The sequence below is a fragment of the Limulus polyphemus genome, unplaced genomic scaffold (assembly GCF_000517525.1).
Source record: "Limulus polyphemus unplaced genomic scaffold, Limulus_polyphemus-2.1.2 Scaffold5020, whole genome shotgun sequence".
In the NCBI taxonomy this organism is placed as follows: domain Eukaryota; kingdom Metazoa; phylum Arthropoda; class Merostomata; order Xiphosura; family Limulidae; genus Limulus; species Limulus polyphemus.
Window position 1 is genome coordinate 49,430 of NW_013670630.1, and position 26,493 is coordinate 75,922.

General features: G+C 31.6%; 2 protein-coding genes across 4 annotated transcripts in view; one reads left to right on the top strand and one right to left on the bottom strand.

The window, feature by feature from the left end:
* The window catches only part of LOC106472010 (DNA-binding protein P3A2-like), a 51,105-nt gene extending 46,711 nt beyond the window's left edge, over window positions 1-4,394 (top strand). For all 3 annotated transcript variants that reach the window (XM_022400616.1, XM_022400615.1, XM_013932639.2), the window contains exon 10: window positions 1,967-4,394. In XM_022400616.1, the coding sequence (XP_022256324.1) occupies window positions 1,967-2,190 (224 nt within the window). In that variant the 3' untranslated portion in view covers window positions 2,191-4,394. The remainder of the gene's footprint in view (window positions 1-1,966) is intronic.
* A 5,873-nt stretch (window positions 4,395-10,267) lies between these two features.
* LOC106472011 lies at window positions 10,268-19,104 on the bottom strand. The gene is made up of 8 exons (XM_013932640.2): window positions 18,911-19,104; window positions 17,355-17,470; window positions 16,104-16,213; window positions 15,707-15,785; window positions 13,623-13,773; window positions 12,710-12,833; window positions 12,218-12,363; window positions 10,268-10,606 (listed from the first exon to the last, which is right to left on the bottom strand). Exons 1-8 carry the CDS (start codon window positions 19,079-19,081, stop codon window positions 10,334-10,336), a joined length of 1,170 nt encoding a protein of 389 aa, XP_013788094.2. The 5' UTR covers window positions 19,082-19,104; the 3' UTR covers window positions 10,268-10,333.
* Between the last annotated feature and the right edge of the window lie 7,389 nt (window positions 19,105-26,493).

A 26,493-nucleotide genomic window follows, 5' to 3' on the forward strand; every position in this document is an offset into this window, starting at 1 on the left:
ATTTACTTTTAAATTAAGAAATTGAGTAAGGTATAACACTAAAATTTGAATTGTAATTTTCAATTTGATACCAAACTTATTGACATAAATTCATGAAATAGTAGTTCAATAAAACTTATGCGAGTCAACAAATGAGGTGGCATGGGCTTTCACCTGTGACCTGTCTCAAATTGGTTAACTGTATTTTTTTGTATTTACTTTTAAATTAAGAAATTGAGTAAGGTATAACACTAAAATTTGAATTGTAATTTTCAATTTGATACCAAACTTATTGAAATAAATTCATGAAATAGCAGTTCAATAAAATTTTGAATGTGAATCAACAAACACGATGACATGGCCTTTCACCCTTGACTCGTCTGGAAAGGGTTAAGTTAACTGTTTTATTGCTCTTTGAATTGTGTCTAACTAATACTCCTGCCATTTAAGTTGTATATCGCTCGGTGAACATGTAGTTAAGTTACTGTATTGAAAGATATAATGCACAAGCTGTTTGCTAGCATACCTTGCGAAGAATTTTTATTATTATTTTTCATTACCTTACCCATTCTAACCTCATCTGACCTAACAAGTTTTTAATTTTTACATTTGTATTACTCTTATAACAATAAATAAAGAATATACATGAAAAACAAGAAATACATTACTCACCTTTGACCTCCTGCTGTTTTGCTGTTGGTTGCCAATTAAATTTAAGCTAATTTTTTTAATACTGATGGTACTAGAACATTAAATAATTTTTATTTACTTAAATAGTACACCTAGGAATAATAACATGCATAAAGCATACAATGTTGTTATCTATTATAATTTTGCTATCTTTCTAACTAAGGCATTAGTCTTAAAATAATTCACTAAGCTTCTCAATCTAAACACCATGAAAGAAACTGAAAACAAAATATACATACTCTATACTAAAAACAATGTAATATAATACATCATTTGAGAGATTAAAACTCAGTTGATTATAAATGATATAGATAACATCAGAGAGAGTTATTGACAACTTGTGGGCTGGCAGTTGGGTCTTTCTAGCTTATGTTTCCATAAATAATTAAGATTAAAGGCTATAAAAATTAGACTTTGCCTTAATAACATCTGTATTATGATGAGCAATTTATGTTAAACTTCGTTCTTCAGAGAGGGGTGCTAAATATATTAGAGAATGGGCAAGACATTGAAAACAAATATCACAATTCTCATACAAGAGGACATTGGGGATTTTTAAAATATTTCCTTTTGAAATTAAGAAATTAAAACATATAATATTAGAATTTGATTTATTAACTATATTTTGATGACAACTCTATTCGTATATATTGATAATAAAGTAGTTTAAATTTGGAATGTAACTTAAAAAAGTCATGACATGTGCACTTCAACCTACCCATAATGAGAGGGTTAAGGACTGCATATATATAGTAAAAGATTCTTATTTGGATGAAGTGAAATATTGTTCTAGTAGCAAACTAGTCAAATTTTCTTACCTGTTGTTTGTAAAGGGACTATTAGTACATTTCTTGAGTGATTGTTAAAATAGGATCTAAGGCATTAAAACTTATATAAAAGAATAGTATTTATCTGTACTATTTTGTGTATGTAAAATTTATTATAAAATTTATTACAATGTGTTTTGTTGGTGAGCTAAAAGGAGAAATCAAACAGGTTTTTAAAAACTTAATTTCATCATTTGTCTTTTAAAAATAAGCAAATCAGGTAGAAAATGGTCAAATGTTTTTTATTGGAAGTTATTTTATGAGAAAGTTTGCCAGCATGTTATTTGGGAGTTACTCATTTATTTAAATTTCATTTATACACTGTAACACAGGTTTTTATAAAAAACTGAAAAATTATCCAAATATTTGTTGATATATTTGCTTTTATTATGAAGCATGATTCTGAGTTTTGCTTTTTTAAGTTTTGTATTTCTTGTTGTTTAAATTTCAACCATTTGGCATTATTTTAGCATTTCCAGTTTCTGGTATGGTCACCATTCCAATGTCAGTGTACCAGACAGTGGTTACTAGCATGTCACAGCTGTCTGACTGTCAAACTAGTCATCAAGGACTGCAGGTTTCAATGGCTAACTTGGAGACAGCAGAGTGCATAGACACAAAACCTGTTGGAATTGTCAGTTCTTCAGACAGAGTAGATCCTATACCTTTGAATATAGGAAAAACTGAAAACTAGAAAAATCTACGTATAGGTTTTAATTGTGGATGTTAAAGATTGTATCTTAAATTTAGGTTGTCATTAGTGTTTATTTACAGATTCTTCCAGCAAATGTCAAATCTAGAAACTAATGTGATTTTGAATATTAGAATGTGCAATCATGTGGGAAAAAATGTCATTGTAAATGAGCTATTATTTTCTTAGTCCTGACACAAGGACACCTGTATTCTTTTTAATAGTTTAGTGATAGCCACAGTAGTTATTCATTGGTACACATTTCAAAGATTAAAATGTGAACTGGTTAAATTGACATGATCAGTAACACTAAAAATTCTAAAAGTTTGATAATGCTGGAAGAAGGCAATAACATTAAATATTTTAAGCACAGTAGTACAGGTATTTGATATGCTTTAGAAAAATGTAAAATATGGCACATTGTAAATGTGTATAAAACAAATTATACTACAGGGAAAGGGGTGGTTTTGTTATCGTAATTTTATGTAGATATTTGATAAAAGGATAATTATTTAAAGAGGGAGGAAACAGAACAACTGAGTTTTTGGTAATCAAACTAAAAGCATTTTAAGAATTGTAAATTACACTTTGCTGACAGATATGTAGATCTTAAGTCTTCCAAATAATATGGGTTCAGAGTAGGTTAACACAAATCTTAATGTGCAGTCAAAACAAACTTTAAAATATGTAATAAACTTGGCCATGCAGTTAAATATTTTCTGCATAGACAGTTTTTATAGCTGTATGAGTTCTATTCTTTGCCTTATAGCATGAATTATACTATTATTAAAAAAAACAATTGTGTATCAGTAAAAATACTGCAATTTGTTTTTGTTTCAGAAATCAAAATTACTGTATTGAAATTCTAAAGACTAATCCATACTGCCTAGCTTGGTATATAATTTACATTTGAAATGACATGGTAAGCCTTTAAAGACTTTATAAAAGTTTTGTAGTGAGGAGAAGTGTTACTCAGTATTCACATAAAGGCCCAAAAAAAGTTAATATTACAAGGAATTGGCATCATTACAATGCTTTTGTGTTGCAGGTTTAGTATGTTTTTTTTTAATGTAAATTTACTTTTATGTTTTTTGTTTCTTCCAAGATGAAGTCAGGTTTTTTAAACATGATATGCAAAATGATGTCTATACCCATGTAATAAGTGAAAGAAAAATATATCTACAACTTATATTTGTCAAAATGTGTTATTAATATTGCTTTTAAGAAGTTATGTAACTATGTTGTGAACCAAAGCATTGGAGTCATGTATTAACTATGTATAGATTATCATAGCTCAAGTTGTTGGTTGGGGAATTTCTTCCTATTTACAGGAAGTAGTCTGGGATCGATTTAGCTTTATAGTTCTATTTCAGTAATTCCATATCATAGACTGTTTTTCTTGTATCATCCTCTTGCTTTTTGGGGGATTCACAAATACAGTCAAACATAAAATTTCAACTCTTCAATCTTGTACGTGTAAAATGACCCATAGATCTCCATCACCATAATATGTGAACATATTGTACACAACCTTCAGATCCCAGATATAAGTACATTTGTGAGGTTAGGATAGTATCAACATGTATATTATTCATGATGTCAGAAAAACACATGGGTTCAAGAAGTCTTAATTTAAAATGATAAGAACCATATAACCTCAGCGCTTTCAAAAGGTGGACTTTTCAAAAGGGTTCGAGTTATAGGGTTTTTATCATTTTAACATGTATATTATTCCACTGTATAATTATCCTCCATAGTTTTTCATATGGTGTCCTAATTATAGGAATATCATTTATTTTATTTTAAACTTCTGAAGGTTTATGCCACAAATATGACTACAAAACCTACAAGTTTGTGTTAAGAGCGTATTCCAACATCATTGGGAAAACATTATCAATATTAAAATGAGGCAGAACTTATTATGTGTTAAAAGCTAAATACTACAAAATAAAAAAGATCTTTGTTGATAGAGTTGGCTGTATTGTACTGTTTAGTAAAACAAAAAATACTAATTATGTATAATTAACTTTAACACGTAAGCTCTTTGAAAAAAATTAAATCAAAGGTGAGATAGTGCATCCTGACAATATACGAGTTACAATAAGATCCAAGTTTATGACATAACAACATTGATAGTAATAAAGTTCTGGGCTATAATATACATATTTGGAAAATTTTATTTTCAAATTGAAACATGTATTTGAAGTATTTTTAAAGATATCTTTTATTGTATAATAAATAAGTTCTGTTGTGGAATGGTTTGGGTAAAATACATATATTGGAATGAAACATTTGGAATATTTTTCTTCAGAAAATGGGACAAAATTCATATTTACTCCTCTTAAGCCTTTGATTTTTAACTGTACAAGATATTTGTATTAAGGTCTTATGTAGGTGTCTCTAGTGTTTTGGTGTTGTATTGTCTCTGTATGATCCACATTTTATACATATACTGTGGATTAGTGAATTTTTTGATAAATTTACCATACAAGTTTTATTTATCTAGCACAGTCAGTGGGTGTTTATTCTTCTTAAAAGTATGCCACAATATGTGTATCAACATATCCAACAAAAAGTTTTAACCTTTTTAGATAATCCATTTCTAGATATCATATGGTAATGAATGGTGGACTGTAAAAATATTGTTTAACTCAAGATTTGTAGTAATCAAAAACAAAATAATAATCACGTTGATTTCTGAATAGATATATTCTTGAGATTTTTATTGTGATACTTTTGTATCAGTGCATTTGATTACAAGATGCAGTAATGACTAGATCTCATTGATGTTACTTGTTGTGCATGTGCAGTTAGTTTATTAGTAGAACTAACAGTTACAAAAGAAATGAAAACTAATATTCAAGTTGATTACAAGCATAGTTTAAGTTTCTTGAATGTTTTATCAAAGTGGCAGTTTTTGGGAATGCTGTGGACCGAATTTAAGTTTTAATGGGAACCTCATTTAATTTAATTTTAATCCTTTAGTAAGTAAAACTTTTACTTAATAGTTAATTTTATTTCGATAAATATTTGAGGCTGAAATCTTGGATCAAACTAGAGGACTACAGATATGATGTTTGTTTCTTTACAGATGCATGTTGAATTATTTGTATATGGGAACTGGAATATTCCATCTTCAGCATAAAACTAACATCAAAAGCAGAGAGAAAGCTATAAATAACAAAATTGCAATAAAACACACACACACACATGCACTCTCACTTCAAGGGAAACTTGTTTGACTGTATAGATATCAGTGCTATGACCTTAGTTAAAACCTTTTTCTGCCACATTGAATGCCTGTGGCTTAACAATTGCTCCTTCTACTTCAAACCTGTCTTCTATAAATGATGTGATGATGACACTTTCATTTTACTTGGATCTAAAGACCATGTTCATCTCATTCTAAACTATTTAAATTCCCAACATCCTTCCATTAATTAACATGTGAGTTTGAGCAAAACCACTTTGTCTTTGCTAGACATTCTTATCACACTGTACCTTAACTGTTTCTTTACTGCAAAAAGACTCTTTGAGAATTCACATCTCTAAACTACAGGCTCATCTTTTATTTATTATGCTTATCCTATAAAATTTGTTCAAATTGTTGATCTTGCACAATGAAAGTAACTTCTTACAAAACATTCTTTAAAAAGCTTTTCCTTTAACTTTCTCAATAGTTAGTACGAACAATCCTCTAAAATCACCAAGGTTGACCCATTATTCTGACTGTTCCTTTCCTTGACAAAGTGTAACTTTAAAAAATCAAATCTCAAAACTTTGTTAAATCATTCTAATCCCCAATTAAACTATTAATCATCTTGGACTACGAGATTTTTACGTTTAAAAAACTGAATACCTGATCCTCTTACATTGCTAGGTTATTTATGGCTACACTTGTAGCTGCTAGGCTACTTTAACTGACAAAACAATACCCTATTTGAATGCTGCAATTCATGAAAATCTGACAACAGGACATTTCAATTTAAACTACTGCTGAAAGAAATTTAAATTAAAGAAAAAACTCCAGAACTAAATAACACTGAGTTCATCTTAACCTTTCTTAGCATCTGTTTTATCTGGTGTGTGTATTGGTAACTCTACATAACTTTTGTTGTTCATAGTTTAACCTGTTTGAGAAAGGTAGTTGCAGTTAGGCTAAAGATCTTTAGTGATTTACATAAATATGTGGACATGCGTGTAAAAGAAAGAGACTGAAGCCTGAGGGCTCTTTATAAAATTTTGTGAAACTGAAAATCACGTGAAACACCATATCAAAAGTATTAATATAGGCCTAATCTAAGATCCCTTGAAATAGTTACACAAGTCCATGTAATAGGAATGATTAAAGTTTAAGTTATATAAACATTTAAAATACTTTCTAAACCTTGGTCAGACATAATCGTGAATTATGAGAACATGATTGGAATGTTATAATTCAGTAAAAATAAAAACTGTTTAACAGTAGTCGTATCATCTTGCATATCAAAAGTAAATATTTTGTATATAGTAATAAAATCCTAAATACAACAATGATAAACTGCATGAAATCTTGAGTATTCATTTGTTTGATAATTGCAAATAATTACCATTCATTTCCTTTCTAAAAAAAAGTTAACTTTTTTTACGTAATTAGAAAAACTATATGTAGCAATACCATCTTTCCTATGTTTTAACTTTTTAATATTATCTGTTACCAAAGAAAGAACATTTGGATAATGGATTTTCATTTAGTAAAACTTAGTTTTGTAAATCAAGAGGCAGTTACTTACTTCTGCTTATCACAAGTTGAGATACTTTTTTTCTTGTCTGTGTACTCATTTTTACCAATTTCTTCAAGGGGGATATATCTTTTTTTTCACAATGGAAACAAGATGACTTCTGATATAAAGGTCAGTATAACTTGGTATCACATAGTTAACAGGTGGTTGTAAATATTATTATTTTTGTAAGTGATGTTGAAATTATAAAACTCACTACATAATCACTACTGCAATATGTTGTCAAAACCTTTGTCTCAAAAAAGCAGCTGTAAAATAATTGTTTAATGCAAATCTAAAGTTGTGCAGAAAAGAGCCAAATTACAATAGATAGTAATAAAATTAAAATGTTTAATTTTTTAACTATTTAACAATTTTTTCAGTATAATATGTTTATTGCATAAAATTTAGAATTAGTATATAAATTGCTTATTATCAAGTTCTTTAGACTAGAATACTTAGCAGTAGTGTCTCATACAGTTTTTACATTGTGCACTCATGGCCACACGTTAAATGAATAAGGTTATTACCTCCCTTTCCCACAGAATTGTGGATGTAATAAGGTGGGAACCATCATTATCAGGGAAACAGCAAAGTTACACAATGCATAAAACGACACTGGAAAACAATTTCACAAAATCAGACCTGAAGTGACAAATAATTTCTAAGGTATAGTTCACTTTTTAATACGCAATATTTGAAACCCAGTAAAACAATATGGTTGCATTGATGCAACCATATCAGTCGTAAACTCACAATATATGATATATAGCAGCATAATAAAACTGACTAAGAGAGTAACTGGAAAACCAATAAACACAGCTTTCTTTTGTTTATGGTATACATATTTTGGTTTATTTACCCAATTTGGGCAAAAATGTATGGTTATTTATCTTTAGAGGCTGTTAGCCATTTGGGCATTATTGAATATGCTCAGTGGGAGAGAACTCGTGGATAATGATCATGAAGGCCATAAAAATTTATGATTCAAAAATTAACTGTCTAGTAAGTAATACAATCAAACAAAAATCAGTTTAATGTTTGTTGAAAGTTTCCACAATTTCTTTAATGATTTAGATTTTGTGATTTATTCATATATATTAGACAGGTTTGAAAAAAAATTGATTGAGTGTTATACCTGTTTCCAATGAACCCTTAAGGCCACTGATTAAAAAGAAGAAACCAATCCTTCAAACGTAAAGCACAAGACATACTTTGTCTTGATCCCAACATTATTTGTGCTATTATTGGCATTTGACTGCATGTTTTTTACACATGGTAATACAGGTGGTACACAAATATATCATAAGGTCAAACAATTTTTTCCTTGATTTATATCAGTAAAAAATGTCATCTTCCCACAAATGAAACTTTATACATGTTAAATTAATGGGAAGTTATTGATGTATAATGTACCAAATTCTTTATACTCAAAAATAATTTGAATAGCATACCCCCTCTCACATGGGCAGCAATATTCTGTTAGATTTCTCCCATGCCTACTCAAAATTTTAACAGTTTTGTTTGGAGCAGTGTTTCCTAAATGGCAGGCCGTGGACCAGTTCTTGACTTAATTCATAACGTGTCTTGGCTGTTGAAAGCACTGACACATATGTTGCTTTCAATATTTGACGACTAAAAGTTGCTGTCTACCTTTTGTTTTCAATTTTTTTGTAATTAACAGATATTTTATTTGGAATGTCGGTCCCCGAAAATGTTTTTGGAATTTTACTGGTCCATGATTATCAAAAGTCTGGAAACCACTGGTCTAGAGGATTAGGACATCAGTAGGCTATGCCTGTATTTTTTTTATAGTTTATAGATAGAAATCTTCATTTTGTTTTTATTCCTAGAGTAACACTTGAAGAATGTATCATCAATTACTGGAAGAAGTTTATAGTTACTGTTAGAATAAAAATTTGACTTGATATGTTCTGTTAACATTGGAATGTGTAGGAAACACCTAAATAAACTTTCTTATTACGTACAAGACAGTTATTAGTATTTTTTATATTTCATTTTAAAAGCACATTTAAAACAATCTTGAACTAAATATTCATATCAGGCATTTCTGTAAATAAAGTTTTTTAAGCAGAAAGTTATTAATTTATAATAGAGGTTTTGAAGAAATGTTAAAATATATTACTATGTGCATTTCAAAACTTGTGAAGTTTGTGTTTAAACAAGTTTTTCTAGATATGAAACTCTTAGCAAATTTTGTAAAGAAAAAAATCTTCAATTTAAAATTTCCTATTCAAAATTGCATTTTATTTATTTTTCCAGTTGAAAAAGAAATTTTTCTACTCAGGTTTCTTTTGAATGTTTTTTTTTTACCTCATGTTAAAAGAAATCCATTTACAGATCTATCATGTAATGATTTTTACTGGTTTGGGTGTTAACTACTTAGTTCCACAAATTCCTGTATGAGATTATTGTAGCTAAAAAGAAACTTTGTGGTATGTTGAATACCCAGTGTTTTTTTTCTATACAGGTGTAACTGCTCAACAATTACATACTTGCACATTACTTATCTGTGTTTTGAAGTGGTGTTACTGTCTTTCAGAGTTGTAAGATGTTTGGCACAAATGAATAAAGAACTGGAAATAAGATCTTTATTAACACTGTTTGTTCAGTTATTTACTGTAGTGGAAGAGAAGTATGTACATATTTTTTACGACAAGAAATACTGCAAATGATACGTGTAAATTAGTTGTTTTAGATAATTTGTACAAGTTTCTTCTGTATGAAATAGCTCATAAAACTTTTTTTTATAGTATTTGTTTTATTTATAAATTGTCAAATTTTTTATACATGATTTTACAATATTGTAAATATTAATTTCACATTTTAATTTGATGAACAAGTGTATGGATCTTTGCCCTTCCAACCAGAAGCAGGTTAAAACTATATAACAAATTTACCAAGATCTTAAACTACTGGTGTAAGATAAATTATTATGGTTTCTAGAATGCAAACTACAGATATGACTTTAAAGAAAGTTAGAAAAAGTTTAGGCTGAGATTTATCATAGTCATGTACACACCTCATTTTCATTTTGTTAATAATCTCACAGAAGTAAACTTAGAAATTATCAATAAGTAAATAACTGTTTCATAAGAGTATACCTTTAAAAGTACTGCTACACATTTCACATCATTTCTTAAGGCATAACAGGTGGGTGGTGAGAAAAACCAAACTTATCCAGTAAAATAACTATGCCTGGTAGAACAGTTTTAAATGATATAGGAAAAATTGTCCATTTCTTTGCCAAAACTCAAACCTAACAACGTGTGTTGGTTTTTAACCTATTCATTATGTTCTGTGATAACTGTAAGAAGTTATTTAATTGGTATTGCATAGTTCAGTACAGTTGATCGATCAATAGGTTACATTCGTGATGAATACTTCCCAGTGGAAAGTGATGATCCGGGACCTCGATGCACAGGATCTTTACTAGAGCTGTGCGAATGCCTGCTGTTTGGTCTTGTATGAACAATAATATATTGGTCACTTCCAGATCCCATGGAATGATTTGTGCATCCACTGGTCATGTAGGGCTTGTTTAAAGATGAGCGAGATCCATAATGGGAGCTTGGAATCCATCCAACCCTGTAAGGATCATAATCTTCCATCTCAGAGGACTCCTTGTCTACAGTCTCCTAGTTAAGAAATTTAGAGGGTTACATTCAACTTCCAAAGATTTTGTTAGAATTACTAACATGGGAAACAAAAAATTAATAAATAAAAATAGATATCATACCTACTTATGGACCTTCTTAAACAAATAATAATGTGAGAAAAGATCAAAAGCCTCACTTAATTTATAGTTACGTATGATACGAGCCAAATCATACTTCAGATGGCTATCATTTCATAAATAGAATTGCATTAAACATTTCAACCATAAAAAAATGCTGAATTACTTTTATCAGAATCTATTATTTGAGTTTGATTTGCCATCTGAAAATTATGTTATAGCCACAATATTTAAAATTGATTGCAACATTACTAAAAAAATTACAAAACATTGATTTATCTGCTAATAACATGTATTGCCATACACTAAGTTTATATAACACTACCTATTACTGTCAATAAATCTAAGACTGATTGTGGCCTAATTGTTAGCTTGTTGAGTTGTGGATTGGAGGGTCCATGGTTTTAACCATGATACTGATATCCACTGAACACACTCCAAATAATCTCACTATTTGGTTGAGAGAAATTGCATAGGCAGCAAGTACTACTGACTGGTTGCCCACTCTCATCAGCATTTGTAAATTAAGGATAGTTACATCTGAACCACACGAGTCTCTGATTTGGCTATTTTACATTTAGCCCACTTGTCACATAGGTAGCATTCACATTTTTAATACTAATAAGACTTATTAAAACTTATTATTCTCTTTTAGGGTAAAGCACTTTATGTTTTTCACTAAACTGTTTGTGTGAATTCCTATAACAAGCTTGTGGTAATGTCAATCTTGGTAAACACTTAGAATACAGAATTAGAAACTAAATATTGAATTTTTCCTTAAAAAGAAAGGGCTGTTTCAAAATTTTTACAAGACTGTTTTAGTGAATTTATTATGCTACGTTATGCTATTCATTCAGTGTCATGAATAACATTTCAAGAAAATAAATGGTCTTTTCTTAAATAAAAGATTTATTAAATTATAATTAAATTCTTATATATATATCTTTGTAATTTTTTTAACAAAAACCCTTTACATTTTATTTAGAGAAAGAAATAAGTGCACTACACAAGGGATTTGTTTTTTTAGATAGTCTTAACAACTTGTACGGGACAACCTTTAACATAATAATGGCTGCACGAAACAATGAGAATGTTTATCAGTATATTGAACAATTTTCCCTATGGAATTGTTAAATAAACTTTCAAATATTACTATTTTAAATGTTAAAGCTAGAATGGTCTTAATGTTTAGTATGTTTTATTAGATCTTGTACAACCTACAAATTTTTAATTTTACTTCAATCTTTTCTTTGAAAACCTTTTTGTACGAGTTGAGGCATGTTGATGATTTAATTATCTATAATAATTTATGTTTTTTACATTTTAGAAAATCTTAAATAATTAAAAAAATGGGAGAGAAGTTTTTATCATTTGGTGTTTCAGCCTGATTCAACTGTTCAGAAGGGATGTACATCAAAATTAAAAACCTTTTCAAGGGTTAAAGGTTGCAAGAACTCACATTATATGTAAAAAGCTTTAAGCCCATCAAAATTGTACAATTCTCTAAACTTACCTCAGCACTCATGCAGGTACAAGTTAATGATGAACACAAGAAGATGTTGACAATAAGCATAACAAGGAGAAGAATAGCTAGACAAATGCACAGGCCAATTAACCAGGGAAACTGCCATTCTGTACAGTCTCTTACATGCTGAGCCACTGAAACCAAGGGTGACATATCAACACAACTCGTTCCTCATGGTGTTTTATTAGTACATTACTTCTAGACTATTTGCATGAGAAATTCACATTTCAGAATAAGATAATATGAGAATTCATATTATTTTAGGTGCAAAACTTCCAAAATCTGTTAAGATTTGTAAGAAATTTTTACTGAAAGTCACTATAAAGTTGGGCTTAAACTGAGCAAAAGTTAACACAGAATAGTTTACTAAAAGTAAATGTAAGGTTAGATTCTCAAAAGAATGTACAGTCAGTGACTCTTTTTTTTAATATATACAAATTTGAAATTATGTTAGGTAGTTGCCATTGCTAAAAGACTTACCTACTCCCTCACCAGGCTCTAGAACAAAGACTGTAGTGGAAGCCATTAACTGCACATTCTCTTCATCATCTACCCTTCTCTGAGGCAGTGCCTGTGGCAGCTTCTCAGTAGAAACACAGTCAGCCTACGATGACAAAGTTGGTAATTTAGGATAAATCTGAAAATTACTACTACTATTTTGTAAGCTTCACATACATGAATGGACAACTGGATTAAACTGCACAGATGAATTAGCTGTCTATTCATTTTTATTGACAAATTTTTTATCAATACATTTGTTAAAATTAAGACAAAGCTTAAGGGAAAAAAAGTATTTATCAGAATGGCTGTTTTAAAGTTGTAATGTTAAACCTGAAAAATGTTGTTTTTGCTGAGTATAAAGAAACATTTAAACAACAGGTACGATGTGTGTTGGTTATAATTTCTACAATTGAGAAATGGAAATATGTTAACTTTTTATTTTACTCCAAGATTAGTTTGTATTTATTCCTATTGTAACTATACAAATGCAGTGCAATGATTAATAAAGGAAGAACAAAGAAAACAACTTTAAATACTAAATCAAAAACATACTACTTTTTGTTAGTCACTACTATTTTTAAAAACATGTTTCTGATTTATATTTCACTACATTGCATCATTTTTCAAGTTAAATATTACTATATTACTTACTTACAGATAATGTTGTACTTAAATTTCATGGCTTATGGTCAAGATAATGTAATGGTGACTTTTACACATTAGATGAGTCTGTCATATCTTTGAATATTGAACTTTTTTTTTTTATATAAAAACAATGTTTCTCTTATGAGGGAAATCTTCATTTATATGTAAGTTTTCTGGTGAGCATGAGCTGTACATTTCTGCAGCCCTGGTATGTAGTACTTTAATTACTTCATTACAAATGACGTACCTCAATACAATGTCCTCTACACAGAACAATGTCACATTGAAAATGTATTTTATTAGTGTCTGGGAATCGAAATGTTGAGTACAACATGGCTTCTGCTGCTCTGGTTGTTTGGTTAAACTTGAACTGAGAGAGGAAGGATGTTTTAGGGCACCTAGAAAACATTTCAATACAAATACAACCTTTAATAAACTAGACGGGACTATTAAGTTAATTATAAAGACAGATTTTAAGGAACAAGACATAACAAATTAATGACTGTATTATAAAGACAGCTTTTAAGCATCTTGATAGAACAAATCATTTGATGGGTTATAAAATCATTGAGTGTGTGAAGGAATTTCTAAACACTAATGAATTTAGTTTTAAAGTTTACAGTAAGTTTAGCTTTAATAATTATTATCAAAGTATAATCTACTAAGTGTGATTTAAAGGATGATTACTGGGAAGAATATAATGATGAAAGTTTGTATTAATTTTCATGACCAGATGTATTCAAGGCTTTTTGTGCTTTAAATTTTTTATTTCATTTCAGACTAAATCATAGTATTTATATACATTAACAAAAAATATAATAGGAATTGGAGGGAAAAAAAAGGCTAACTGAAACATATTAAGGTTAAAAAATTTTGTTTAAACCCCCAGTCAAAAAAACAAAAACATCATGATGTTTCAAGCCTTCATCTCCTTTCAGGTAGACATACCATTATAAAAAATATAATGATGTAAATTTTGAAAACTAATACTACAACCTTATGAAGTGTGATTGCTGCAAATGCTGTAATAAACCTGTTTACTTTTTTGACTGTTGCTTAATTTAATTCTGTTTGTCACAAGTAAAGAGAAACTTTTCAAAAAAGGAAGTAAATGTAAAGATGGCCAATACCAATCCTTCAAAAACAATGCAAAGAAGATAGTAGGGATGGCATTTGCATCATCCCTACACAACAGCACAGACAAGAATTAACACATAGCAATGTATATAACTATTCAATCACAATTGAGTTTAATTTATTCTGTTTTTGTCTATTAACATACTACTACACTGTGTGCCTGTGCTATTATGTAGGGATGATGCATATGCCATCCTTACTATCTTGTTTGCATTGTTTTTGAAGGATTGATATTAGCCATCCCTACATTTATTTCCTTTTTTTGAAAAGTTTTTTCTTTAGTTGTTTATTTTAATGCAATGTTTCATTACACATAAGAAGGTTGTATTCATAACCAAGTTCTAAATACAATGAGGTTCCAACTGTAATATTGTTTATTTATTATTGGCTGGTAATTCCTGTTTAATCATGTACTTAAGATTTTTTACAGTAGAATTATGTATTTTTTTAAATTACTACTAGATAATAACACTTATAAAAGCAGATATTCCATTTAAGACAATTTCACTGAGGTGAAATTGGTTGACACCATCGTTTTGGTTTGAAAGTTATCATGTAATAAAACAGAACAACAAATTCAAACTTTTTGCTATGATATTGACAGACATTCCCAGAACTAGTGATTCAGTCATTACATAGATATTGTTATAAAAGGAAACTGTATAGTATTGTAAAGCTCTGATGACCTATTTAAGAGATATTTAAAATACCATTTCGATGAACAATCTGAGCCATCCCTACATAGGCAGTGCGACCACCTGCCTGATATTACACTTACACGAGTATGCAAAGGGTGTTGATTTCCCCAGCAGTGAAGTTTTCATCCTCTTAATAGAAGTGTTATTTAAACTTTGGAATGGGTTTGTGTACATGAGTAAAGGTTTATGAATGGAATATCCTCTTCCTCTAAAGCTGTTCCTAAGTTACATCCTGCCTGTGAGTAATTGACCCACCTTGTATTTAATAACATCTTTCAATGAAAGTTCTGGACAAATCAGAAGATAATTACATATTCAAGAAAATCAAACTTACAATAGATTATCATTTGTAAGAACCTAACTACGTCCACATTAATGAATCTGTTTGAGGTTGATTTCCTCCTTCAAGTTAACTTAAATAAAGAAAACAAGACCAATTAACAGCTATAGAAGCTGACAGTTAGGCAGCCAAAATCTAAATGTTGATATGTCGTACCCCTTAGCATCAATAAGTTCTACATCTGTAGTGTTTGGAGCAAATATGAAGCAGGACTTCACTTTGGTACCATACAGATCTGAAAGAGACAATCGTGTAAAAAAAGTTGCTTTTCTTAGCTACATTAAATTTCATTGTCTTTAAAAAAAATACAATAAAAACCAAGAATAAATGTGAAAATTATCATAAGTTATAAGAAATGTTTAATAGAACAGATTCATGTAATGGTGAAAATTAGGAAACAAAAGTACTTTAGGGAATTTGTTAAATGAATATAGAAAAATACTGTAACATTAGATAAGTAATTTGTTAGAAATATAACAATGAAATGGTGTTTAAGTTAAAAACTATTTGACACAGCTTATTAACTAAATCAAAATGAAGGTGGTTTGCTTACTGTCTGGATGAGAAAGTCCTGCCCGCAGGACATACTGACGACCAACAATCAGTTCATTTACTCTTCTAGTATCATCCATAAACCTGAGCAACACTCTTGATAACTCATTCCTAGTTGAAAGATACAATATCACTCAATTAATTCATTCAAATCTAGAAGCATTCCTAAATACAGAAAAAATGGTACTTTGTGGAGCATTTAGTGTAACACTCAAGTTTTTCAATAAAAACAACTTTGGAAGTGGCAAACCAAACTGTAAGTTTAGTGCTAAATTGTATCACTAAAAAGTACAGCATTAACTATATTTATGGGTTATCAAATTGGTGTGTTTAAAGAATTAGAAGAATGTTTTCTTCATAAAATAAAATAAATTAATAGAAATAAAGAATCATCTTACTCATATGATCATGATGATGTGAACATTGTATACAATCTAATTTTTGAAGTATCTGAAATTAATTTTGTTATGGGAAATATGAAAGTACCATTTAAAACATTATAAGTGCAAGGTAAAAGGAAGAACCAAACTAAGTTTCATAGCATGCCTTGGCAAGCTACTGGTTTACTATGAAACAAATTAAAAATACTAACGATAAAAGTTAAATTATATTGATTGAAAGGATGATAGGATGTTATAACTATGACAAACTATGTTTTTGAAGCAACTGGTGATGAATCATCAAGTTTTTTTTTAATTTGCATATCCATGGCACTGCAGATGAGTTTCCAAGTAAAACTGGTTCAACACAATAGCCCATTTAGCTGTTTGACAAGATTCCTAAAATATTTTTAAATAGCTTTCTGCTACCGGAATCTTCCAGCTTATTAGAGTTGTCAACAAGACAATAAATTTATTATATTGTACAGCACAGAATGAACTAGTGTAACAAGTCAATTTCAAGATAGTCATTGTCTGAAATTCTGTACATTAAACCAGAGATAGTTTATTCTAACATTGCTAAAATTTGGGTAACATGTTTTAAACTTTTCTGAAGGATAAATTGGCTTGCATTTGTAATACTTAGACCATTGCCACTCATTAGAACAGTCTGTTAAAAAATACAAATATCTTGCACTTACATATTATTGATTGTCATCATAAATTTAATAATGAAAAACTGAATGTTTCCAATTACATATTTAGTTTTCTATCAGTAAGGAAATTTACCCATAAGAAACAGACACTGCTTGCATTTATTACATTGTTCAACTATTACAGCAGCAGATATGATGATAAAAAGGCAAACTTACCTTGCATTTAGAAACCCAGACTTCCCACAGGTAATGTGATAAAACTTATCATCCGAAAGTTCTAAGGTTCTGTGAGCCCGAATAACCACAACTACTGACTTTTCTTCTGTTCTTTCCTAAAATAATAGATGAAACATTACTGAAAATAGAATAATAACTTTTAGTTCCTATTTTTCATTTGATAAATGTTTGAAATTGTTTAAATAAGAAATACATCACAGTTATAATAAAGCATAGGTTCTAAACCTCACAACAACATAGTGTTTTAAGATTGTAGTAAGTCTTCCTCTTAGTCACCTTTGATAATTCCAGTCAATTATCATCCTATACATATACTATATAGGACTTCACTCTATAACCTTGTGGCTACCTTAGTATGATCTTGTCAGATTAAAATATTTCTATGTTCACAAACTAACACAATTTGTTAAACTTTTAAAACTACCAGAACATGCAAGGTCCGTTGCTAAACAGTTTATCTAAAGATCTAATGTAACTTCCATGCCAGATAGAGTTTAATTACACAAAGTATCATAAATATATATACAACAGAATCAATTCTAATTTTTTAATATATTTCTTATTTTCCTGGTGTATGAGTATTCTCTTTTTCCAGAATATATGTGAATAAAGCCACTATATAGCTTATACTTACACAACACTGGTGTAAAAAAAGGGGCATATCATTGTCTTAGCAAGCACTATTTCTTCATTAACAATAAATATCTTAGAATTACAATAATCACTTTGAAATACACTAATCATTGTAAGCTTGGCACATTTGTTGTCATTAATGTTGAAAAATACTAAATAAATAAACATAACCTCATCTTTGCAGTATAGTAGTTAGGATATACAAATGCACTCTGTAGGATTCATACCCTGTGCTAATTAGCTACACTCATACCCTATGATCTTCACTCCAAAGTATCTATTTCATATAATTATATCCTGCTGTCTACAAACCAGTACTAGTATTAAAACCAACCTCTGAAATCTTCACGTCACATTGACGAGAATGCATAATCTTACTTCTGAATTTTGACATCACGGCAAAGAGAATGCATAATCCTACCTCTGAATTCTTCACATCACATTGATGAGAATGCATAATCTTACCTCTGAATTTGGACATCACAGTGACGAGAATGTATAATTCTACCTCTGAATTTTGACATTACAGGAAAGAGAATGCATATTCCTACCTCTGAATTTTGACATTACAGGAAAGAGAATGCATATTCCTACCTCTGAATTTTGACATCACAGCAAAGAGAATGCATAATCCTACCTCTGAAATCTTCACATCACATTGACGGGAATGCATAATCCCACCTTTGAATTCTTCACATCACATTGACGGGAATGCATAATCCCACCTTTGAACTCTTCACATCACATTGACGGGAATGCATAATCCTACCTCTGAATTATTCACATCGCAGTAACGAGAATACAAAATCCTACCTTTGAATTCTTCACATCACATTTACGGGAATGCCATAATCCTACCTCTGAATTCTTCACATCACAGTAACGAGAATACATAATCCTACCTCCGAAAGTTTTATGCCACAGTAATTCATGTCCCCCGAGTTGGCTAAAAGGCTGAGTCTAAGTGTTGCATTTCTATAACCATTTCCATAAGCCACACATGGATCACGTCGAAAATCCCTGACATGAACCATTCCATTAAAGGGAAGCTCTGTTTTTACAACTATAGTCATGATGCCACGCTCACATCTTGCCGTCACTGAAACAGATAAAGTATGACTTAAGTGCCTATATTAGTATGATATAATTTTTAAGTTATATGAAAATGAACAGTATCAACTAAATATATATTTATATTATTATTTATTAGAAGTATAAAATTTCAATTAGACCTAAACTACATTCCTTTCATCTGTATGTGGCCATCATCCTTTTTTAAAAATTATATACCTTTAATTGTACGAATTCCAGTAGTTAATACAAAGTGAAAACTAATTCCAATCAATACATCATGTGTTGACAGTACCTAATTCTACACTTTATTTATTATCATTAGCTGTAATAAAAATACATAAAGGTACCAATATTGAAAAGAAAGACGTACTGTTTTCAGGAATTCTAACAATAGTGGCTACATAGCTTACTTTAATGCTAAGGTATATACAACATTGGTAGTTTTTCTGAAATTAGAGGGAAGTCACCATATGACCTTCCTTATGTCATCCTATGTCACTGTGTCAAGTTTGGTGCTGATTGAGCAAGAAATGTGAAACTTATAAGGTACAAATATACACACATACTGACGTTTATTTAAATAGATTGTAATATTTTTCAGGGGAAAACGTGTTGATCTTATAGTTACAGTTTTCATAATATTGTTACGTCTCCGTTCGTTAGTTAATTTTCCGTAAAAATTCTTCCCGAAGAATTTTACCGATACATGTCCTTTCTTAAATAAAACTGGTTTATTATTTCTGAATATAACTTTGCGATACACTTAATTACAACAGTCGCGCTATAACAAACGCTATAATTCTCAACGCACGTCTCACGTGCTCGACTCAACAATACTCAGATCAATTACACACATTGTTCCCGTCGCTTCGTGGCCGGTCTTATATATACAAAACTACACTATATCTAGAAGGATCCCGAGATTTAACGAAGGGACGTAAATGTTCGAGAAGGACGTGGCGTGATACTAGTCACGTGACCTCCGCTGACGCAACAATATTTTGGACTTGAACATTTTTACAGTTACATTGTTAAATAAATGTTACAAAATTTAAAACATAGCAAATTACATAATCAGAAACAAAACGTTTTAAAACAAATTCATTGATTCATGTGGTCATCCTTAAAGACAAACAATAGCTTCATATAACAGCTGTAGTAATTCAAGGATAAACCAACCACATAGTTACCTGAACTTCACAACAACCAGATATTTAAGAGCCTAAATGTGAAAAGGCAGAAATAATACAAGTGGTCTTTGTAAATTCCACTCTCAGTCTTTGAAGTTCATTAGCATCCAATCCTCCCATTTCTTCTCCCGGTATTTATCTGCCTTGCAGAGCATATAGTCCCAAGCAGCATTCCAGCATATCACCTGGGTTGAGCATTGGTTTCACCAAACCATTACCATCCATGATTTGTTCTCTTCTGGCATATTGGTTGAGGGATGCTACATCAGCAAGACCTGGGTCGATAGCCATCCTACTAATAATATGGATGGCATTGCACAAGTGACAGTACTCATAAGATGTCGTTTGGTGGTCATTATGGCAAGTTTCTAGGTAGGCTCAACACTTCAATCCTCATTGCTAAGCAAGAAGTCTTGGGTAGACGTCTTCATTGCTTGGAAGTCATCATACCACTTGACAGCTCAGCAAACTGCTATTTCAATTTCACCAGTCTGTGATCTAATGAACCCAAACTTTGTTCATTTGGTACATTTCCACTACTAGCATCCCTTCTATTGGTATGTAGCGTTTAGCTCTACTCCTTCTTTGGACATTTAGAGACTAGATATTTCAGGTGAATGGCACTGAGTGTTGCTTCGCAAGTGAAGGTGAGGCAACCAACTATCCAAAGTATGACCTAAATCGTGTGATACAACTTTGACTGGTTCGAGGAAGTAAGGAGGCAAGCTGATTCTAACCTCCATTAACATCTCATTCTCACTCCCATTCTCCGAAAGCAAAATAATCTGAAAAAAAGGGGTCCAGGAGAGGACAGACCAGGTCCATCACGGTGGCAGCTGGAGGACCATCCATGTCAATGAACTTATGGTAATTGGAGTCTTATAGTCCTCCACCTACATAATTGGGTTGACATCAAGATCAAGGATATCTTCCCTGATGCACTAAGTAAAGTTTAAGTTTAAAATAAATAGAAAGTCTCTCTGTCTACTGGCCAGAGTAGGAATAGCCATTTTAACTTCAGCGTTGTGTTACATCAAGATTGATGAAAGCGCTGATCAAACTATACTGAGATAACTTAAGAGTTCATAATTCAGTACAGAATGGCACTTGGTGAAACATACATCTGTATAATAAGTTTCACTGTCTGTGTGTTACGTAACTCCTCCTAAACTGCTTCTCACAACCACATCTAAATGGTGCCAAACGAGTGTCTCGGCCCCAAAGTTTGCATAAAGGTAATAAAAATTATCCCACCCATTGGGAAACCCAGATATTTCCCGAAAATATCTCCTGAACTGCTGGACTCTCCGACTTCTAATTGGTACCAAACGAATTGTATCGGCCCCGAGGTTTGTACAAACGTAAAATTTTTCACCCACCCCTTAAGGAACCTGGTGATTTCTCGAAAACTCCTTCACCTAAACTACTGGACTCACCGACTTCTAAGTGCCATCAAACAATTTGTCTCGGTACCAAGGTTTGCACAAAGGTACAATTTTTCACTCCACCTCTCGGGAACCCCAGGGATTTCCCGAAAACCCTTTATTCTAAACTGCTGGACTCACCAACTTGTAAGTGGTGCCAAACGAATCGTCTACGGCAAAGAAGTATGCACAAAGTTAAAACTTTTCACCCAACCTCTTAAGGAACCCGGGTATTTTGTGAAAACACTTACGGGGATTCCCCGAAAGCGGACCCCATATTTGGCATTAACTTACATTAGAGCACTTAAATAAGTAAGCCGTAACTTAGTTAATGAAATTAACTTTGCATTATAGCGATATTAAACTGTAAAAGTGCAAAATAGTAGTTCAAGCAAATTTGTTAAACTACTATTTTGCACATTTTTAATTTAATGATAATTTGTTTTACACAGTCAAAGACGGAGTGGCCCACGGGTTTGCTATTTCCATCTATAACTTTGATTTTCTCATAGATTAATGTAAAGGTTTCACACATATTATATAAAATAAAGAACCTTCAGTTGCAACAGTTTCAGGGGACTCTAAATTATACCTTACCACTCATGTTTACCAAAATGAAGTGGATGAATCGTGCTCCCTCTGCAGGTTAACCACTTGGTTCTCAGATATCATAAAGAACAGCATCTCACACAACACACTATCAAGTGGCACACGAAAAGAAAAACAACTGCAACACTGTGGCTAACAGTCACAAATTAATTTATGCAGCAAAAACATAACTTATGTATAATATAGTATAATCTATACTGTTTCCTGTACCGATTGCAACGTCCAAACTTTCGAATCCTCCTTTAACACTGGAGGACATGATAGTTAGCTTTTACTTACCCAAGTTAAACTTTGCACTTACATGTCAGACATGTAATACGAGAGAATATTTGTTTTTCGTTTGAAAATATTCTAAATTTCAATCTTTCACCAAAACAAAAAATATTGCAAGTACTTACAGTTTGGCTTTTCACTACAATATGTCACTATTCATGGATACACACACCAAAAACAGGCTATGAGTTGTCTGGTGTTATCATACCAAACTGTGACCCCAAGGGTCCATGGCGTGCATCCCATTGCTGCAACATTGTGCTCTGCACTTTGAGGCTGTTTGTCCATTACAAGAGTGACAATCAAATCCCACTTGTTGATTAGAGTAGCCTAAGAGTTGGTGATGTGAGCTGTTGACTAGATGCCTATCAGTTCAAAATTAGGGACAGCTAGTGCACTTAACCTCAACACAAAATAAATAAAAGTAAACATTTTATCACACTAGATAATTTTGAAAGGATAACAATGATAAACCTGTCTCTCTCCACTTCCTAGAAGATATAAATATTGTTCTATAATCATATTCATCTCTCTAATTTATGCCATAACTGCATACTGAACTTCGTCTATGTAGGCTTTACCTTCCATCAACATATCTTCACTGTATTGATATGAACAAACAATAGCATGTATTCTTTTGTTTGTTTTTTCAAAGCATGTGTCCATAGGTATTTCTTATGTAAAACCAGAAATGAAAATCCTTTATACCTACATATATGTTGATGTTATATTCAACGCATACACACATTGTTTGAACACATGTGCAATAGTCAATATACTGTTTCAGGTATACCAGGGATCATCACCAGCTTACCAGCTACTTGCATTTTAGGTTCTCTAATGATCATCAAACATTGTTTTTATAAACAAAAATTGAGAGGATAACTATTATACAAAACATATTTAACCACAGAAACTAGACATTGGAACTCTTCTTTGGTTTTCCGTGTCTCAATCAATCGGTTGTTCTAATGAATGACAGTTATCTGGGAGGTGAAATTCATCGATAAAACCGTGCATACGAATATTTTTTTGCCTTTAAATAGCATCTAATTTTCCCTATACAGTCACCTATTCGTAAAGAAGAACGGCTGGGCTATTTGGAATATATAGGATTTGAAATTTTAGGTTTACAAATTTTCTTTATATCTTAAGTTCTGTGAATTATACTAATTGTTAACCAAAACTGTGTGAAAAGGTATACATAGTGAGCAAACGCTTACCAGAGATTTTGTGTTTCTATATTATGTACACTGATTTGTGGTGGTTATGCTTTACCATACTTCACCTATGCTAAATCCAAGTTAACTGCACTTGCAGCTTTTCATCAGCGTATTCAATATCCATCATTGGCAAAATCTTCACTACTTGTATAGTTCATTCTCTAGACTGAGACTTTAGGGTTCATGTCCAGTCTCCAGATATTATCCAAATAGAAAAGCTTTTTCTTTCTCCTTCCATTCACATGCTGTCGATCCAATTAGCATTTTATAGTGAAATTGCATTCCTGCAGTGTTTGGATCCAATGTGCGCAATCGTCCCTCCTAGTTTTCTAAGTTCAGATACGTTACTGATTAAGAGCAGTAAAGTATCAGCCACACATATAATGGTGAAGATGTTTGGTCAATACTACAAATGCAAGTTATTCTTTTCAATCGTACGATAAAGGTATTTGGTGGACTTTAAAACTTGGTTCACATGTGATCTAACATGTTATATACTGCCCTTTACTTGAACTAGCACTGTTCCAATTTCACCATTACTGATATCCATACCCAGGATGAATGGAACGCCTTTCTTCAGACAAACTAACACCACAGCACATTTTAGGAACTGGAATGATTTACACAGTCCTCATTCCATTTAAAATGAGACTTAACACAATTTAATTCTGAAAATTATGGTGTTATTGCACAAAAATTGGCCAAAAACATTTGTAATGTAATGCAAAGCTAATAAAGCTTTGGACTTATATCTTGTTCATATGTTACTATAAACCAGTGTACCACTACCCTGTACTTTAGCAGGGTCTGTAGCCACTACATGTCCAAGAACAAATTCATGCATCTGCAAGAGAAAACACTTATCTGGCTTTACTTTAAAACGTGCTTGTCACAAGTGTTGAAATACATTAAACTTTGGCCCGAAATGTGTGAACAAACACCAACATGTTGTTGACATAAATAAGGCATCATTCACACTGCAAACCATATGAGACGAATTCCATAATGCCACTCGAAAGATAGCTGAATACAGAGGCTGAACAGCATGATGTAAAACTCATATAAGCCATCTCGAGTGCCGAAAGCAGTGTTCGCTTCCATGCGTGATTTAAAGTTACGATTTCATACCCCATTGCGATGAATCAATCTTCAGACAAAGACATAACATTTCTGATACCTAAATGATGTCGCATGGACTTGCTATGAGTTCCTCCACAAACTTATCGTATCAACCAGAATATCTTCTCATTTGACTTCCACCAAGTTCGAGTATGATTTACAGCGTAAGTATCACAGCTCATTGGCGGACGTAGTTACAGAAAACTGCATCACAAGAATCCTAAAAACCTCTGGTCCATGCGATAGTCGTTGAGCAGCGCTCTATAGATAAGGTAAAATAGATTACAACTGTCCCATGAAACAGTAGATAGTTTCTGATCAGACTCTCCTACAGAAAATAACATCTAGAGCTGAATTTAGCGAACGACCTTACCAGATTTATGGATGTTCCAAGTAAGTAAAGACATGAGATACTAATGTATGTAAAAAATCAATACAATGCGAGAGAGAGCCACAATATCAGCTTCACTGTACATCAACATTTTATAAAAACAGCCAAAGCAATTCTTGAATGGTACTGACTTTAATGTTTCACCTGTAAGAAACAACAAAAACAAACTAATGCAACAGTTACATGTCTTTTGGTGTGTTGTGGTTACTATTACAAATTAGTTTTCAAAATTGTATAGAAGTTTAGGAATTACAAATATTATTATTGTAGCAGCCTCTGGTCACATAATTATTACCACAATGAGCTATGAACATTCTACAGACACTCTGTATTAAAATTTTAAAAGTAATTCTTCAAACAGTATATGTTTCCACCATTACGACCAAATAAACGATTTGTAAAGAAGCCACTAGGTGGCGAAACAATAAATTGTGTGTTACGACAGCGGAAATCACGCGACGCTGGGAGCATGCGCGCTGGAGTTTCTAGAAGGATCATGACTTATCGAGGAACTCAGCGAATATCCGAGTGTTTGCCAGGTGCCCTCTTTTTTATTATATAAGCCTGGCAAAAAAAATCAACGCAAAAGACAGATAGATTGAAGATATGGATAACTGAGTTAAGTGAACAGTAGGCACCTTAAGAAAGTGTGTGAACCACTGTGATTTATAGCTTGTGTTACAAAGGTTGTTAAGTTTAAAGTGACTGTGGAAATTCTGTGTATAACAAAGTTGTATCAAAAAAAGAATAAACAAGTTTTAATTAAGAAAGGACTTGTATCACTGAAGTTCCTCGGAAAGAATTTATACCGGAAATTAAGGAAATTATCAAACGAACGGAGACGTAACAAATTGGTGTCAGAGAGTGGGACGGAAAAAGAGAAGATGGCAACGAGAAGTGGCAAATCAAATTACGAGTTAGCAGATTTGATGGCAGCGATACAAAAACAGCAAAAGAAACAAAAAAACAAGAAAAGAAACAAGAAGAGAGACAACAACAGTGGCAAGAAAACCTGCAACAGTGGCAGCTTGAACAGCAAAATAAACAAGAGAGATTACAGCAGTTGTTGAAGGAAAAAAGAAAAGAAACAAAAAGAACGAGAAAAGTAACAAGAAGCGAGACTACAGCAGTGGTTGGAGGAGAAAGAAAAGAAACAAGAAGAGAGACTACAGCAGTGGTTGG